The following is a 20,601-nucleotide window of genomic DNA, read 5'->3' on the forward strand; positions in this document are numbered from 1 at the left end:
TGTTTGGTTAGGTTTTACTTTTGCCAAAATGCGTATTTAAATTTTTTATTTAGAGTTAAAGTATTTAAACCAAGTTTGTAGGGGGGAAGTGTATTCAAATAGTGGATGCAATTTAAAAGCGTTTTTCATATTGATTAGTCAGACACAATCTATCCTTGCAAAAAAACACTTGTCAAAATAAGTAGATTTTCGGAGTTTGGCAAAACAAGAAGTCAAGAACACCACTTGAGCAAGACATGTTGCATTTGAGAACTTGTTAAAGAGCAAATCATGCATAAAAACAGTTATATTCTCTCTCTCAAGTTGTGCAATGTAATTATATATACACTGGCTATCTTACTAATCTCTTATTCATTTATATGTCATATGGCATCACCACTAAAACTTAAGGCGCAAATCATCATGAATTCAAATATTCAATCATCTGATAGGCTTGTCGAATCTGTTTACAGAGAGTATTATAGGTTTATTCTTACTGGAATTTATTTTTTAAAGAGAGTTCTCATCAGGCTCAAGGATAAATAAAGATCACAAACGCCCCAGTTTTTCAACGAGGCGATTCTCAATTTCAATTCTCTTCTTCATCAATGTAGCATACTTGGCGACAAGCTTCTGGTCTCCTGCTGTTGCTGCGAGCTTGCAGTTAAGTGATGTCTTGTCCATCTTGTTCATGTACATGGATGAAATCGGCACAAAACTGCCCTTCTTGTTGCATAACCAACCATGAGCAGCCCTCAAAGCAGCACCTAGGGAAGCCGAGTCTGCAAGTAGGAAACAAGATTTAAGGGACGATGACAATCCATCCATGTCATTCTTGATTAGGTTGTCGTACAAGTAGTTATTCTTAGTTAGGGATAGCGACCTACTGGATAGGCAGTAGACCGATGAGGTATGTAAGTGAAAGGAAACAACCGAGAGATTAACTAACCTGGCTGTTGAACAATGTAAACATCACATCCAAAGATAGAAGCTATCAAGCTTAGAATGGAATTGTTAGCAGAAGCACCTCCAGTTGCAATTATTCGCTTTGGAGGAGAAGGCATTCCAAATCTTTCAGCATGAGCTCTCTTGGAAAGAAGTTGTCCCTCTACGATGGCTCGGACCTGCAGATAAATTTGTGATTCATAAATGTAAGTTACTTCTGCTTGAATGTCCACTTGATATCTATGCACAAAATGTGCAAATGAGCAGGCAAGTATCTTCAAATGAACACTGTTTTAACTCCTAACCTCAGAAGGGGGATCAAACTCTTGCACTTCCTGCTCTTTTATTCCATCAAGAGAATCTCCCGTGAAGTTCTCAAGGATATAGCGGTGGAAACCAACTGCATGAACCAGTTATTTCTTACTTAGAATTACCAGCATATTTGTTTTGATGAAAATAAGGAGCAAGATACACACTCACAGATAAAGATCAACTTTTTAAATGCTAACAAACTAGTGAGCTTACCTGGGAGGGGTGGCAGTATCTCAAAATCCTTATAGTAAAATCCTAATCTACCACCTGCAGCAGATATCAGAATCATTTCAAATCCCAGAAGAAATAGTATATATGTACATCATTGTTGTACACTTTTACTAACCATTTAGTGGAGGAGTTTGCTGCAGATATTTGTTGAAAACATCCCAAGACTTTTCAGCACAATGATTGCGTATATCTGCCAACGATATGGTTCATATTCAATAAAATTGACTTTAGGTACTAATCCTGGTCTACTATCTGCTGAGATCAATATGTTACCTTCACGAGCCAGTGATCCATTTTTATAGCACAACATTACCATGTAGCTTTCGGTATCGACGGGATTAGGGAAAACATGCCCTTCCATGCTTGGATTATGATCCTTTGTTATTCCGAAAACCTTTTAAAAGAAAGAGCATCATTTGGCCTCCATATCAAGAATATGTACAATACTGTTTCCAAAGAATGTTTGTGATAATGTAAGAGAGAAGCAGCAAGTCCAGGGTGATGCGACAGAAGCACTAAACACATAGGCAAAGATTTTAGTCCTTTAGCTAGAAGACAATATGATAAGTACCGTCGCCAGCATTGTTTAGCCCTTCATGCCTTTACGTGGAGATTTCCAATTAGTAAATAGCTTTATTTTCTTTGGTCTATTTGCATAACAATTATCAAAAGTAGAACTATTATATCATATAGAAACAAAAAGAGCCAATATTATGATACTTAGAACTCCTAACTTATGGCTTTTGACTTATAAGTCAAAAGCTATAAACCCATCCAAACAGCCTCTAATAACAACCCAAACAAATGGGAAAACCCCAACTTACTTCTACTTGCATAAGAACTATAAAAAATTGAACTATTATATCATAAAAAAGGGCGATATTATGGTACTAGTAACAACCAAAACAAATAAAAAAAATTCAAACTTACTGTATCACTAGTGCCAAGACTAATTGCCAGATCTCCTGGAGTATTTAAAGTCAACCCTACATGTCAGAAAGCCAAGTAATCAGGACATAGTAAACTATAAGCTAATACAACTTTTAGGTTGATATACATGAAAAGCAGTACTGTACAAAGGCAGAATGGCAAAATCACACACACACACAAAAAAAAAAAAGATTTAGTTCTAAAACAGATAAGCGCGACAACTTTTTTGGACCTCCTCACATGCAAAGTTATGTCTCAAGGATTATCAATTTATCATAAATCAAACTTGTGAGTGAATGTTTACGAGATTATACCATAAGCTCTAAGATAATTGAACAATATATAAAGCCCAAAAACTAGCTGATGGCCCAGAACTTAATTCTAATACATCAGAGAAATCTACTTCTATGTCCATACTCGAGAGTCGAGTAACTCGATACTCAGCCCCATCCCCATCAACTTTGATGGAGAAAAGTTGGGATGTTGAATTGGGAACAAAATATAATTGAATTAGGGCCTTCATAAGTTTGACATATACAGTATGGGAATCAAAACCATCTGGCAGTGCGCATCATTTGCAGTAAACTATACAGGTGAACATCCCAAAACAATGACCACATAGCAAGCGAGAGAAGTATCTAACAGAAAATACACACAGAATTTTCAGCAAAATCCTCTCACCTGCCAAGCTGTTGGGATTGTCTCCAGACCATTGAATGATCAAACAGTCTTTGTTGAAGTGATAACTGAAAAGCGGTTTATGGAAGATTTAACACACAGTTAGCAAATATAAGGAAAAGTATCTATACTAACACCTAAAAAAGAGCAAAGCTTTGGTGTAGAACATTGTGAACCCAGCTAAGCACCGAACCAGCAAAAATAGAGAAGAGGACAATACAGACATTGTATTGAATGCAGAGATGGATTCAGGATCTGAACATTATGGGTTCTAGGACGCGGGATTCTACCTTGGCCCACTTGATTTATAGAGTTCGAAATCCGAATTCTATTTTGTAAACTAGTTTAGGGGGTTGGATGAATTTATAGCTAATGCACTTGGCTGACTCCTGATTGAATGGGTGATTAGTTTCTACTAGATCCTCTTTGAAGATCCAAATTCCAATTTGATCATCACCAGTGAATTTCTAAGGTCCCTTGAACACCCATTGATTTAGCTCAAGAATATTGGTCAGAACGAAAAGTAAAAAAAGAAAGCTTTAAATTTCTTCTGATGAAATTGAGTTTAAAGCAAGGAAAACATATAATGATCTACCTCTCCACAAAATAGGCAGCAATAGATCCAGCAACAGCATGTGCAGGAGCTAATTTTCCAAGTTTTTCCTCCAAACCCGGAGCTGTGGCCTGGAGAAGCAAGTAAAGCACAAATTAACCAACCGAACATGTTTAAGATTCAATCAAAACCTAATAAAGAAGAATAGATAAGCATTAGTTTCTTCACCAACACATTATAATATTAACCAAGAATTTCTAATAAAAATATAAATAGAACAGGAAGACATTTGGTCTAGTTATGATTCTTGCTTTGGGTGCGAAAGGCCTTCTATTCTTATTACAAACCAGAATACCTTCAAAATGATATCGGACCACGCCCTCTGCTTAATGTCCATCAAATTCATCCCTGCACCATCCGTGTGATCAATGCTGGCATAGTCCCCAATAAGCAAAGATGCCATGAAGGAGCTAACAAGGGAGATCCTCTCAGTATTATTATAAACCTCCGGTTGTGTCTCAAACAATCTCCGGATCTGCGGACCAGTAAACCTCTCATATGCACGAGAACCAGTAAGTCTAGACAACTCCATCGCCCCTCCAACAGCCTTCTCTATCGCCTTGCATTGTTCCGTCGTGCTGCTGTCCATCCATATCGGAGATTCTTTCGTCGAAAAAGCATCATTTAGCTGCTCTACCAACGATCTCTTAGCATCTAAAGATGATAATATGGCAGCACTCCCTTTCTTCCAAAACACACTACCATGCTGCTGTCCACTACCTGAAACAGCAACAATCTTCCCAAAATCGAATTTTGATGATTTTTCAAGTCTCTGAAGAATCAATTCAAATGCCTCTACCCACATCAATGTGGGTGAAACAATTCTCCCATTTACTAACGCGTCACGATAAACACCCCCTTCAGTTTTGTAATGGGATAACTCAGAATCAAAATTAATCAATTCAGCAGCCACAATATTCAGATTGGCATCAAGCACAGTAGCCTTCAGTGACCTGATAATACAAAAAAAATAATTTCTTTTTATTATACATATCCCAATTTAATAATTTTTCATGAAATCCCAAATACCCAGTTGATAATAAACCTAACCCATCACAGGAAAATTAATAAAACCTTTGAGTATTAACCAAATTGATCGAACCCATTACGAATTGATCTGACAATCAAACATTCTGCAAAAGAAATCAGAAGAAAGCGTAATTGATGAAAAAATATATACTTACTGAGTAGAACTGTCAAATCCAAGAAAAAGAGCATCTTGTGGGAGTGATGAATCCGCCATTAGAACAAGAAAAAAGCTATCCAAATCCAATAAAGAAATTTGGAATTTATAGTACGAGGTGAAAAGAAAAAAAAAAGGGATTATAATGATGGTTTTATAAGAGAATTTGATTTGGATAAAGAATTAATCTTTGGATTTAAGTTTAACTAGGAAATTGTATATTGGAATTATATAATCAAATAAAAAAGTAATCTATGATAATTGATACATTACACGTAATTATCACTTGATTTATGTATATACGGGATTTACGAAAAAGATTGGATAAATTATAGTGGAAAGCAAATATTATGACACATTATAAAAGATATACCTATTTTTAGTAAATAACACATTATGTTTGAGTTTTTTCATAACAAATAAATAGTCTATGAGCATTATGTATTGATGCAGGGGTTAAGTTTTTCCATTTAACACCATTGTTAGGCACTTGCAACAAACACAAACTGTAGCCTTACAATTCTCACATTTTTTATTAAGCCTTTTAGACTGTTCTTACTGTTAGGTAGCATAGTAATTTGGTAAACACACAGAACATACAATACAAGAACAAGTCTCAAATCTTTATTAATCAATATTTAACATCTAATATTGTACTCCCTCCGTCCCTTTTTAGTTGTCCACTTTAGAAATGACACACAGATTAAGGCAACAATGATTAGCACAGTGAAGTTACAATTTTACCCTTATGACAACTTTTCACTTCAAAATTACAACCACTTATTTGAATTAAAGTGAAATAAATTGGAGGGAAACAACATACACTTTTACAATTTTCAAGAAGTGTAAATAAGGGTATAATAGGAAAAAATTTGTTGTCCTTTCTTGATTTGTCAAAATGGACAACTAAATAGGGACAACTAAAAAAGGAAATATGGACGGAGGGAGTACTTATTAGATATGTATATATTACTCTTATTTAGAAGTGAGAGTTGGAAAGGACCAACACAGCTTTAAGAAGTGATACCAAAAGCTGTTCAAGTTGTACTATTGGGTTGGGACTAACATAGCTTTAAGATGTGATACCAAAAGCAGTTCAAGTTGTACCAAAAGGACAAACAAAGCAACACGAAATTGTACCAAAAGTAACATAAATTGTACCTTCACTTTGGACCCCACGTGTGTGCAGCCTTTTCTTTGGCAGACACGTATTACTTGTTTCTGCCTATTTCACATTTTTCTATTTTTCTTTAATTTTTGTTATCCAATTGCCCATTAACAATTCTCATTTCCTTCTTTTATTTGTTCCTCACAATTTCTTTTTTATTTTTTCCCACTTTATTTCTTCCTTGAAAATTTAACATTTTCATATTTAATAATTCATTTATTATATTTTAGCTACAAAATATAGAAGAAAGAAATTAGATTTTCTAAATTTTTTTTATTGATTCTTAAAATTCTATCATTGTCACATGAATTTAAATAAATACAATAAAATGTATTATTAAATATTACATAAGAAATGCTATAAATTACAATAATTAGCAACTGAAAATATTTTTAAATCATATATGGAAATTTGCGTGGCTAATTAAAATAAAAGCAGTATCTTATATTATTTGAAAATGGCGTCAAAAGTCCTAGAATTCACAATAAATTAACAACTGAAAATATTTATAATTATTCACGTGAATTAGAACATGAATAACATATATTATTTAAAAATGATGAGCAAAAAGTACTATAAATCACAACAAACTAATAACTATAAATTACAATAATTAGGAACTTAAAAAATCTCTCTCTCAACCAATACAAAATATTAATAACCCACATAATTTGCATAAGAAATTCCAAATTAATTTATTCTTTCTGTAAATTTAAATTTTTAAAATCGCTCTCCCCATTAATTAGAGTCTCACTCTTCTCTTGAGCCAGTGGATATGTTCAGAAATGATACATCTCTTTTACATGAAAGTAAATAAATTCTAATTACATTTAGCTCTTACTAATTATATATCAAGTATAATATTTGGTGGAAATCAATTAAAATTAAAATTTATATGTACATTTAAATTTTGTGGTATATATCAAATATATTAAAATATTTTTTAATTTTGTGATCTTAAATATGCTATACAAAAAATATTAAAATTTAAAGATTATTATCTTTTTAAACTCGAAACGGAGGGAATCATATTTTAAAAATGAAATATATATATATATGCAATTGTTAGAAAGAGCTTCCACAAATATATTTTCAAAAATTCTTTTGTCTTCCGTATATTAATTTGTGCGTATACTAATTTATTTGACGTTTTTTCTTAATCTTCATCTCATCATTAATGTTATTTATATAATTTTCTTAAATCACTTATTTTTTCTTTTTTTACTCTTTTATATATATAAAAAAGTTGGATATGTAAATAATGATGTGACATTTCTTAGAAGCTAAGATTACTATTTATCTAATTTTTCCATTTTTTTTTTTTAAAATTGAAGATATCATACGCAAATTTATGGTCAAACTTAAACTATTTGATTCTCGAGAAATAAAAAGTGTCACATAAAATGGGACAGACGAAGGATAACTCTCAATTAAATTTATTTCACTTTTTATTTCCCATTTTTAACATAATTTTTCAAGTTCGATTTCTAGAAATTCTATATTAGACCCATTTAAATTTTACTTTTTTGTTTTAATCTAGAGAACTTGGGCGCACTTCATGCGATCATTCAAATTAAATATTTTTTATTTATTTTATATTTACTCTGTTGTTTAATCGTAATATTTTTATTTGTTTTAATAATATGAAGATTGTGAAAAAATTAAAGCTTCACAAATTTTACGTCTATTAAATGATGAAGAATATATTTTTTATCAAATAAGTTCAAATATATTTGCTAATAACAAATTCTTCCATTGCATGAAGTTGATCCTTTAATATATAATATATATTCCCGTGCACCATTCTCCTTAAATGTCTAAGAAATATCTCATAATGTCAAATAACACTGTAATACTCCCTCTGTCCCTAATTACTTGTTCACTTTTAAATTGACACATTTATTAAGAAATCAATTAATGACATAGTAAGTTTATCATTTTACCCCTATTAATTATGAAGTAGATGAAAAGTTCTGCAATTTTCAAAGTAATTAGTCATTTAATTGAAGGTATAATAGGTAAAAAAATTGTTCTTTCTTGATTTGTCAAAATGAACAAGTAATTAGAGACAACTATAAAAAGAAAAGTTAACAAATAATTAGGGACAGAAGGAGTACTAAACAAATGCATCAGCAAATGAAATTTATATTCAAAATATATTGAATAATGACGTAATGATATCTTAATAGAATTTCCTATCCATTTAAAAAAAAAAAGTTTCACCCTTTCAATTTCATTATATCTTCTTATTTAGTAGAAGAATCATCATTTATTATATTCTACTCCACCTTAATTTGTACCATCAGAGTTTTTAAGAATAAACATTAAATTTAAATCGAAATAAAAAATCATTGAAAAATGACAGAAAAAATAATAACAGTATATGAAAATTAAAATAGGGTGCAACAAAAGCCTTTTCACGATAATTTTTTGAAATATATTCATAACAATTAAAATGAAGCTGTTATTTTATCTTTAAAATTACGTTTGATTCAATTGAATTAGTACAATGAGAAAAAAAATATAAACTAATAACTTTTTAATGTTATTAAATGCATTTTCTTTTTAATTGAGTAGTAGATTAAAAGTTCCGAATTAGGATCTTAAAATAATATCTTACTCTCTCCTTAATTATTATGGTATTGCAAACATTTATTTTCCTTAAATGGTAATTCATTTTCCATTTACAGTTATATCCAATTAATTTCTAATGTATTGAATGTGGTTATGGGATATTCAAATAATATCTTTATCTTTCCTTAATCATAATAAAATTATAATTTAACATTTTTTTTTTCTGAAATGATAATTTTGTTTTAATTCCTAGAACATATTGTTTACTATATTGAATGTAATTATAATAAAACATATTGTATTTAGTATGACAAAAGAACTCAAAAATTGGAGAAATTAGATAAATAGTAATCTTAGCTTCTAAGAAATGTCACATCATCATTTACATATCCAACTTTATTACTATATTACTATATATTAGAAGAGTCTAGGATTTACTATCATTGTTCCAATTAAATCATTACAAATGTCCAATACTTACTATATAAAATATATAAGTGGGCCCCACCTCCTTCCACTTAAATAATATTTTTCAACCTTATAATGGTAAAAGTTGAATTTATTATCCTTTTCATTTAATTTTATATGATATTATTTTTTCTATAAAATCATTATATATGTTTTAATAATTTAAATTTCAAAAACATTATAATTTAACTTTAAAGATTTTATTTTATCAAAATCTTGTACATTGAAATATATGGTTATGAATTTAAAATATTTTTAAAATCATATAAAATTTTAATAACTTCTCAAATTCCATAATATAACACTTAAATACTACATATTATATATTAATTACTATACTATAAATGACTTAAATACTCCACATTATCTATTACAATAATTAACAATTATTTGACACTTTAAATTCTATCAATGCCATATAAATTAGGATAAAAAACCTAACATATAATATTTAAATATATTTAAAAATAATATAAGTAATACTATACATTACAATAATTAACAGATTAATTATTTAAAACTTATATAAAAAATTTAATTGACTCTCTAAATTCTATTGGTACCACATAAAATAGATTATATAATAAACATATATTGTTTGAAATTGACGAAAAAGAAACAATAAATTACAATAATTAATAAAAAAATTGTCCACTCCAAAAAATCTATCAATTAACAACATATATTGTTTGAAATTGACGAAAAAGAAACTATAAATTACAATAATTAACAAAATAAATCTCTCCACTCCAACAAATCTATCAATTAATGCCACATAAATTGGGACATGGCAAATAACATATAGTATTAAAAAAATAGGTTGAAAATGTACTAAAAAATACAATAATTAACAACTTAATATATTAAAGAGACATAAAAAAGGGTTAATATTTGAAATTCTGCATCTGCCACATAAATTAGAACAAATAGAGCAATAAATATTACTTTCAAAATTATGTTAAAAAAAAATCTACAAATCACAATAGCAAACAATTTAAAATATTTTTAAAATCATATAAAAATTTCAATAACTTCTCAAATTCCATAATATGACATAAATTTTAAAAAAAAGTGTTATAAATCATAATAAATAGTACAATATTTAAACTACTTTAAAAGCATTATAAATTGTAATAAATAATACAACAATTTAAATTACTTAAAATTTAACGACTTAAAAATATTTTTTTAAATGTATTAAAATTTTGGTTAATTGTCAAAACTTTACATGTGCCACACAAATTGGAACATGGACAGTCACACATATTTTTTTTTAAAAATTACATTAAAGGTATTCTATCAATTAACAACATATATTGTTTGAAATTGACGAAAAAGAAACTATAAATTATAATAATTAACAAAATAAATCTCTCAACTCCAACAAATCTATCAATTAATGGCACATAAATTGGGACATGGCAAATAACAGATATTATTAAAAAATTAGGTTCAAAATGTACTATAAAATACAATAATTAACAACTTAATATATTAAAGAGACATATAAAAAATGGTTAATATTTGAAATTCTGCATGTGCCATATAAATTAGAACAAATAGAGTAATAAATATTATTTTCAAAATTATGTAAAAAAAAGGGTACTGCAAATCACAATAGCTAACAATTTAAAATATTTTTAAAATCATATAAAAAATTTAATAACTTCTCAAATTCCATAATATAACACTTAAATACTACATATTATATATTAATTATACTATACTATAAATGACTTAAATACTCCATATTATCTATTACAATAATTAACAATTATTTGACACTTTAAATTCTATCAATGCCATATAAATTAGGATAAAAAACCTAACATATAATATTTAAATATATTTAAAAATACTATAAGTAATACTATACATTACAATAATTAACAGATTAATTATTTAAAACTTATATACAAAATTTAATTGACTCTCTAAATTCTATTGGTACCACATAAAATAGATTATATGATAAACATATATTGTTTGAAATTGACGAAAAAGAAACAATAAATTACAATAATTAATAAAAAAAATAGTCGACGAAATTGACGAAAAACAAATTATAAATTACAATAATTAACAAAATAAATCTCTCCACTCCAACAAATCTATCAATTAATGCCACATAAATTGGGACATGGCAAATAACATATATTATTAAAAAATTAGGTTCAAAATGTACTATAAAATACAATAATTAACAATTTAATATATTAAAGAGACATATAAAAAAGGGTTAATATTTGAAATTCTGCATCTGCCACATAAATTAGAACAAATAGATTAATAAATATTATTTTCAAAATTATGTTAAAAAAAGTACTACAAATCACAATAGCTAAAAATTTAAAATATTTTTAAAATCATATAAAAATTTCAATAACTTCTCAAATTCCATAATATGACATAAATTTTTTAAAAAAAGTGTTATAAATCATAATAAATAGTACAATATTTTAACTACTTTAAAAGTATTATAAATTGTAATAAATAATACAACAATTTAAATTACTTATTACTTTAAATTTAACGACTTAAAAATATTTTTTTAAATGTATTAAAATTTTGGTTAATTGTCAAAACTTTACATGTGCCACATAAATTGGGACATGGAGAGTCACACATATTTTTTAAAAAAATTTACATTAAAAGTATTCTATCAATTAACAACATATATTGTTTGAAATTGATGGAAAAAAAATATAAATTACAATAATTAACAAAATAAATCTCTCGACTCCAACAAATCTATCAATTAATGGCACATAAATTGGGACATGGCAAATAACATATATTATTAAAAAATTAGGTTCAAAATGTACAATAAAATACAATAATTAACAACTTAATATATTAAAGAGACATATAAAAAATGCTTAATATTTGAAATTCTGCGTGTGCCATATAAATTAGAACAAACAGAGTAATAAATATTTTTTTCAAAATTATGTTAAAAAAAAGTACTACAAATCACAATAGCTAAAAAATTAAAATATTTTTAAAATCATATAAAATTTTCAATAACTTCTCAAATTCCATAATATGACATAAATTAAAATAAAACAAAATATATATTGGGCCCCGTGCTGGCACGGGGTCCTATATCTAGTATATATATATGCAATGGCACAAAGTACGAAACTAATTTTCGTTTGTTATGAGGATTCTTATCCTTTTATTCAATTTGGATTGTCTCGAATTTGAATAGGAAAATGCAAGATTACCGGGCATATTGATCCTAATTTTGATCTATATTTATCCTCCATTTCACATTGGTAGAAAAATTACCTTGTCGTTAGCACTAAGGATCACAAATACCTTTCAACTTAATGAATCATTCTCTGTACTGATATAGCACCCGACGTGGCAAAGGATCCACTAAGCTAACGGATATATATAGTCTAAATGAAATGGTTTAAGCGTAATTTTGACTCTTTTTATTAAATATATAAAATATGAATTTTTGACATTATATAACAAGTAAATGAAATAAAATAGCTTAAGTTAACGAAAATTGGCACGAATCAACTCATCTCCATGTTTTTCAAGATGAAGAATTGGTACTATTTCAGGTCAGAAATATTTCCACATTACTGTCATATGAGGTCCAATCCAATCATTTAAGAACAAGGGAAAATTGTACATAATGGCAAACTATTAATTCAAATTAAATGGTATAACCACACTTTGATTTAATTGTGTCCTGTAGCAAACTGTTTGCCAGCGCCTCTCTCCCTCAAACTCTCGCTCGCCACTCTCCTCTCTTGCTCACTCCCTCTGTGCTTGCCTCTCTCGCTTTATACAACAAAATTGTATAAATTGCGTTTCTGTTTGTATAAAACGAGAGAAAATTGTATATACACATGCAAATACATATATATTCGTCCTATACACTATAATTATACAATAAAAATATTCCCCTGCCACTTCTCTTTTGCCTTTCTCTCTTTCTCGTTTTATACAACATAATTGTATAAATTGCGTTTCTGTTTGTATAAAGTGCGAGAAAGTTGTATATACACATGCGAATACATATATATTCGTCCTATACACCTATAATTATACAATAAAAATATTCCCCTGCCTAGTTTTATGCTTGTATAATGTATAATTTATGTTTGTATAAAGCGAAAGAGAGAGTGATTTTTGATATATAAATATTTTTGTCAACAATTTATACAAACGAGAGGCTAACAACAATTTATACAAATGGCTTGCCAACGAAATTATACAAATCTGAAGAAGAGCCAACGAATTATACAATTGCTTCTTTTTGTATGTATGCATAGCGAAATAAACAACTTTCAATTGTATATGTATAGCGAATTATACATATATATATTTGCTATGGAGCGCAATTATGCAAACTTTGCTATAGCATACAAATATGATTTTTTTGTTTGCTATATGTGAAAGTTGCTCTAAGAACAACTAAAGACCCAAAATCCTAAACCCATCATACATAGGCCCAACTTTAACTATATAGACGACTGGCATATCATTGACTGAATGAATATGAGAAAATAACATAAATAACCGCCTATTAAAATAAGAGAAAATTGTATGAAATAGCAAACTATTAATTCAAATTAAATGTTATAGCCATAGTTTATTTTATTTGCAATTCGCAAGAAACATCTCATTTTTTTGCCATCTGGTTCGGTATACAATTAGCCATTTTTGGTATACAAATGTATGTATAAAGCAAGAGAAAAGTGTATATACAAATACAAATACATATATTTTCGTCATATACACTTATAATTATACAAATACATATCTTATTATACAAATTACAATGTGTAAATGAATTTATACAAAACTGAACAATTTGTATAAAATTGAATTTATCTAGCGAATTATACAAATCAAAAGCTCCATAGCAAACATAAAATTTGCTATGGAGCGCAATTATGCAAACTATAGTTATAACATACAAATATGATTTTTATGTTTGCTATATGTGAAAGTTGTTCTTAAAATAATAATAATACTTAACAAACAAATATATTAATATATGGTATATATAAAATAATACATTTTTTTTTGTATATTTAGCTAGCGAATGCAATTATTTTAACCGATCCGCATTCTTTTTTTTTTTTTTGGTCCGCAATGAAAATATTCTTCATCGATAAGCAGTAGATCAAATTATCAACAAGGAAGGGAAAAAAGATAGAATTTGATGGGCTGGCAATTGGAATATAACTTCTTTTATAGAGGCTTCCTTTTCAAAATGACAAAAGGATATTTATTTGGATGGTTCAAATAACAAATTGCTTATTTGGAATAATTCCTTTTTTCCCCTTCAATTTTACACTCCAAAGATATCATCTTTGAAATGTTAATAGAATCCAATGTACATCATAGTCGCATACAATGCGGCATCTCGTGTGTGTTGCGTTTATCATTTTTTACACGACTTTAAAATATTGTAACCATATTCATTGTAGGATTATACAGACTATGTTATTCCTCAACAAGATTATTAAAGAATGAAAAAATCGTATTAATGGTTAATGAAATGAGTGGTCTCCTTATAATCCTTGAGAAATTCCCTTTCTTTTGAGGTAGCGGTGTGATTTAGGTTCAAAACCTAATTTTACATGGTATTAGAGTATGACCTATCTCACCCAATATTAGACGACCCCCAAATTAAATTTGACACACACTAAATGTCCAGCCCTAGACATGAAGTGAGTATTAAAGAATGAAAAAATCTTTTTATCAATATGTTTGAAAAAAGAGAGGAAATATTGGAATGGAAATAGCAAGCCCACTACTGTTATCTCGAGGCAAGCAAGCTAAAGAACCCAATTAGTAACATATATATTTGACCGTCCATCGAAAATACTCATAATCGCTAGTCAAATATAAAAAAAAACTATACATTTGTTATGTATAAAATATGTACGTTAATGTAAAGATATGACATTTGAGCCTAACTCGACCACAAAAGCTAGCTCAGGGAAGAATTGCTCAAGTCCATATAAGGAGACCACCAATCCATTCCCCAACCAATGTGAGACTTTTACCCACTCTAACACTCCCCTTCACCCCAGGCCCAATTGGAGCGTGGACCGAGAGTCTAAACGGGGATGGACCCGGATCTGATATCATGTAAAGATATGACATGTGTGCCTAACTCAACCCCAAAAGCTAGCCCATGAGGGAATGATTGTCCAAGTCCATATAAGGAGACAACCAATTCATTCCCTAATCAATGTGAGACTTTTACCCATTCTAACAACGTGAAGAAACTTGCATTTGAATGTTATTGATATTTTGGTGAACAACTATACAACGTAAAACCCTTGATATTAAATTGATATTGCAGTTGAATGAAATATTCTTTACCGATAAGCACAAATTTTCCAGAAGGAAGTGGAAAATAGGCTAACAACTAGAATATTTTTTTTCTTAAAGAAGATTGCTTTTTTTTCAAATACAAAAGGGAATTTGTTGAGCAGACACATCAATTTCTAGAATTTTTTTATTTTTAAGCCCTTTATTATTTTTTATGTACCTAAGATAGAGACATAGAGTATAATAATGTTGAAGATGTAGTAGAATCAAAGTAAGTACATAAAGAGTCGTCGTTATTATGCGGCATCTCGTGTGCGTTTATCTTTATCATCTTTGACATATAACAACGACTTTGGAATTTTGTAGCCAAATTATCTTGCACCTATTTTGCTAAAATGTGAACACATATATATATGTTTTATTCTTTCTTCCAATCACCCATTGTCAATTATTGTAATATATATATATATAAAAAAAAAGGGTGAGGGGAGCTTTAATTAGATGACCAAGACGACAATAATAGTAGAGAATGTGTTTCTGAAAGACCTTTAGATCAAGAAAATAATTTTAAAAAAAAAATAAAAAAAAAATTTATGATGAAAATATTAAAGAATGGAAAATACTAACACTATACATATTGAAGATAACCAAAATAAATGGAATAACAGATTAGACATGGGACGACGGATTCAAACTCGTAATATTATAATTGTGAATTTTTTTAGTGTCGTCATTGTTTTAGACTATCTAAGGGATTATGTAGGTTAATTATCTAAAAGTATAAAATTTATAACTATACTAATTACGATGAGGGCAATTTTTTTTTTTTTATCATAATCATAAGATATCTATTTCATATAGAATATATGGTAGATAATTTTTGTTATAATCACAATATCTTAATTATAATCTCAGAATAATCTGTTCATAAACCAAATAACCTTTTAGTACCTAGAGATACTAAAATAGTCGAAAGTTGAGCAAACAAGCTTAGATTATTGCAGGGCTTCTGAATTGGACTTTTACTTTTAACAACTTATATGTGAACTCAAAAGTCGAAATTGGCTGCAAAGATCATATGCTGAGATGGCTGCTCTCTTTTTTTCTTCAAGAAAATCAGGCTCTAGTGATGCAATGATTATATAAATTAAAAGAAGCTAATTGGCTAGAATTTAAAATCCAAATCACCAATTTTTTTCAAAGTTCCAATTTCACTTTAGCAGATATTATTCATGTGAGAAGTTTATAACCTTTTTTTAATGAAATAAATACTGAAAATACCTCTGAATTTGATTTCGTCTTTGAATTATTGATAATTTCAAAAATACTTTTCTACTTGACTAACTGAATTTAAATACACCCTAATGATCTGGCACATGATATAACAAGCGATCTCAAACTCTTATAGGGCCGTGAAACTCTTAATTAATACAAAGCCAGAAGTGTTAAAAACACCCCTAAACTGCAATTCATATTCATAAATACTTCCTCTGTCCCAATTTATGTGACATATTTCGGATTTCGAGATTCAAACAAGTTTATCTTTGACCGTAAATTTGTCCTATATCTTTTAAATATTTTGAACTATCAATTATTGAGACTTATAGTACTTTTTATGTAGTTTACAAATATATAAATTTCATTTTAAAAAATTTGAAGATTTCATGAGCAAATTCTCGGTCAAATTTAAACTGTTTGACTCTCGAAAAATGAAATGTGTCACATAAATTAGGACAGAGAGAGTAAGATTTTTTTATTTCTCCACCTTCATAAGTATCTCATAGAGTTCTAACGTCGGAAATGAAGAAACTTGAATAAGAACTCAATGGAGCAATTCTTTTTAATGAATCTTACCCAACGCAAATCAAAACTATTCGGATTATGAATAGAAGATATTTTTACAAGGCCATAGTGTGAAAATGTCCTTGTTCAAAAAGCGTGAACAAACAGCCTACCCTATACCTTTGACAATTCTTTAGTGTGTTTTACTAGTACTAGATTGGACAGTACTGATTAAAAGTTTACCAATAAGTTGGTGGTTAAACCGCAAAAGAATTTAATCTTTTCTGAAAAAATGTCTGAGAGACAAGAAGATATAATCTGCACACTTCTATATTCTCATATGTCTGTACTTCGGTACGAATATTGAAATTGTTTTGCACGGAAAATACTTATTGTGAAATAAATAGGTTGCTTAATTACTTATATTTTTCTGTGTAAAGCAACCACTCTAGAAATATTTATATAAAATCTAGACAAATACTATGGAAGACGAGGGATGAGATAGTTGGATTGGGGCTTAAGAATTGAGGTCATGAAGACAACGAGTCTTGAAGAGGGTAAAAGACCAATCAATGTGGAATGCTACTTGTAAAACTTATTTTTCCTACTTTTACTTAAAATACATTTAAAAAATTATATATTTCTTTTGTCCAACAATACTTGTTCACTATTGACTTTGTACACTTCTGAAGAAACTATAAATAGAAGAATAATTTTTACTATATCACACTTTGAATCCCATGTTTGGTTGACTTAAATATTTTGGAAAATATTTTTCAAATCAACTCATTTTCCTCGAATTTAAGGAAAATGACTTCCCTTAAAAAATTAAGGAATACATTTTTCAAAACTCTACTTTATCCTTCAATTTTTTTTTATCTTACCCTACCCCGTACCTGACCCTCCTCATTCCAAAAAAAAATAAAAAAAAATTATATTTTCTTATTTTTTAAATTTCAAATATTTTTTTACCTCTACCCCAAACCAACCCACCTCCCCCACACACAAAAATTATTTTGGAAAAAATATTTTAGATTTTTTAAATTTCATTTTTTACCCTGCCCAATACCCTGACCCCCCCCCCCCCCCAATTTTTTTCTTAAAAAAGTTATTTTTAAAAAGAATTTCAAATTTTGCAAAAAAATAATTTTTGACGCCACCCCCACTCAGGCCACACCCGTTGAATTGAACAAATATTATTGGACATCCCAAAATAATATGATGGACAACTATTATTGGACGAAGGATAGCAAGAGCTTTAATCAACCTAGCAAAATAAGTTCCTGCTATGTCTGCTCCTAGCTTTTCCAAAACAAACAGCGATGAAACTTCCAAAAAAAATAAAAAAATTTGGTTGTGTTAGATTAGTACCCTCCTTCTATAAGGCATCTGCTAGCTAGGAGTCTAGTGAATTCTCCAGAGGCGTATTTAAGGGAGGGTCACTGGGTTTACGTAAATTCATGGTCCCTTTTCGATATTATATATAGTAATGTTATATTTTTAAAAAAATATTGAAATATAGATGTGTGAACCTACACTTGAAGTATCACCTAATGGGATTATGACTGGGTGCATCTCTCTCCGCGAGGTTAGAAATTTGAATTTTTTATATTTATCTTGTTTTATTTTTCTTTCTAAAATTAGATAACACTTCTCTAAGTGGTAATTGGTATATATATATAAGAATTAATTTTAGACCTATAATTTTAAAATTTTAACGGTTTTCAGTAGTAAAATCCTAAATGTGGAACCGAACAAATTTATATCATAGATCAACCTTTTTATAACAGTGCACCCATCATCTCAAAATCCAGGATACACCTCTGAAATTCTCATCCTAAGATTCGAACGTGTATGGTAGTTCAAAACTTCAAATTAAACCTTTCAACCATTAGATATATAATTACCCAAGTTGAGCTTCCATATACATTAAGGGATTTTTGCAACTAAAATAATTATAATCTATAGTTTATATTATCTACGTATTTTTTTTTATGGTTATTGCACCTATTTATAAAAGTACATTTGGATTGCTTCGGAAAAACTAAATAAAAGACTGAGTATTGAAACAAATTATTTTTCAAATTTCAAGGGAGGCAAAAACACAAATGATTTCTTATTGAAGCCATGCATACAATTAAAGTTCATAACATATTTTAATTATGTGGTTAACTGATCCACATAATGAACATATGAAAATATACAACAAATTTGAAATCTCTTCAAAATTGTGCATGAAAACATCCAATAAAAAGATTTTATCCTATATTTAAGTATTCAATCAAAATAAATCGTAATCCAAATATCTAAATAAAAATTAAGCGATAATCGATTTTCCCATTAAAAAAAAGAAGTCATGGATTGGTCATGAAAAGCGTGCATTGAAATAGTGGAGAGTGGGGGTGTTGGGGGCTCAAGAACCCATGACCCTTAGCTATCACTTATCATGAAGTCAATTTATGAAGCATTTTGGACTATGGCAAGACCATTTGAACGACCCCATTTAAGCATTTTTGTCTTTGTCTCTTGAAGTTTACAAATAGTTACTCCATTTACTCTCTTTTTTTTCTATTAAAGAAAAGATACTTTGTTTGAACGTTTCCTTTCTTTATCATAAGTATTATTCATATGCTTTGACTAGTACTTCAAATATATAGTCACGGGCATGGGTAATGCCCGTATGCTGTTGTTTCTTTCGATGGCAACATCACCATTTCACTTTTCTTCTTCACCATTGCCAATTTATTTCCAATCACATATTAGCAGAGTTAGTTTGTTCAAAATTACTCGATTTGAAAATGCCTCTGAACTTGATGTGAATTGTTAATTTTTCATTCTTGAATTATTGATACCTTTAAAAGTATTCCTTTATTTGACTAACTGCACAAAAATACACTCCCGATCTGTCACATGACATATCAAATGCTCTCAAACTTTTGTAGGAGTGTGAGACTCTTAATAAAAAGTCGAAACAAGTGTTGAAAAAACTCCTAAACATGGTGAAAATTTAGAGGTGTATTTCACCCATGTGAAAAAATTAGAGGTATATTTAAGTTCAGTTAGTTAAGTAGAGAGATATTTTTAACACTGTCAGTAATGGATAAAACTAGTAGTAATAATTTGTGTCAAATTTAATGATGTTTTTAATACTTTTCTCTCTCGTTATTCGTATGCTTCACTAGTGCATCAAATATTGTCAATGGCATGGGTCATGGGTCTGTTTCTTTCGATGGCAACATCACCATTTCCCTTCATCTCCTTCACCATTGGCAATTCATTTCCAATAGCATATTAGAATTTAGAGTTAGTTTGTTCAGAATTACTAGACTTTTAGTTTTTAATTATATATGCACAAACGTATTTTAATTTATTTTTCACTAGTATATGAGGTCAAAGTTAGGTATAGTTTCGAGGTCTCTCCATACACGC

The 20,601-nt window shown here is 28.9% G+C and overlaps 2 protein-coding genes across 3 annotated transcripts in view; one reads left to right on the forward strand and one right to left on the reverse strand.

Moving 5' to 3' along the window:
• The window catches only part of LOC125840824 (ergosterol biosynthetic protein 28), a 233,934-nt gene that overhangs the window by 103,620 nt on the left and 109,713 nt on the right, over positions 1-20,601 (forward strand). The window lies entirely within an intron of this gene.
• On the reverse strand, positions 299-5,038 carry LOC125840807 (xylulose kinase 2). Its single transcript, XM_049519778.1, has 11 exons — positions 4,873-5,038; positions 3,984-4,641; positions 3,671-3,759; positions 3,079-3,143; positions 2,398-2,453; positions 1,741-1,861; positions 1,583-1,657; positions 1,450-1,503; positions 1,230-1,324; positions 929-1,103; positions 299-761 (listed from the first exon to the last, which is right to left on the reverse strand). The coding sequence occupies exons 1-11, from the start codon at positions 4,929-4,931 to the stop codon at positions 529-531; spliced, it is 1,680 nt and encodes a 559-aa protein (XP_049375735.1). The 5' UTR covers positions 4,932-5,038; the 3' UTR covers positions 299-528.

Source organism: Solanum verrucosum, unplaced genomic scaffold, assembly GCF_900185275.1.
Source record: "Solanum verrucosum unplaced genomic scaffold, falcon-dt-bn FXZP01000283.1, whole genome shotgun sequence".
Taxonomy (NCBI): Eukaryota; Viridiplantae; Streptophyta; class Magnoliopsida; order Solanales; family Solanaceae; genus Solanum; species Solanum verrucosum.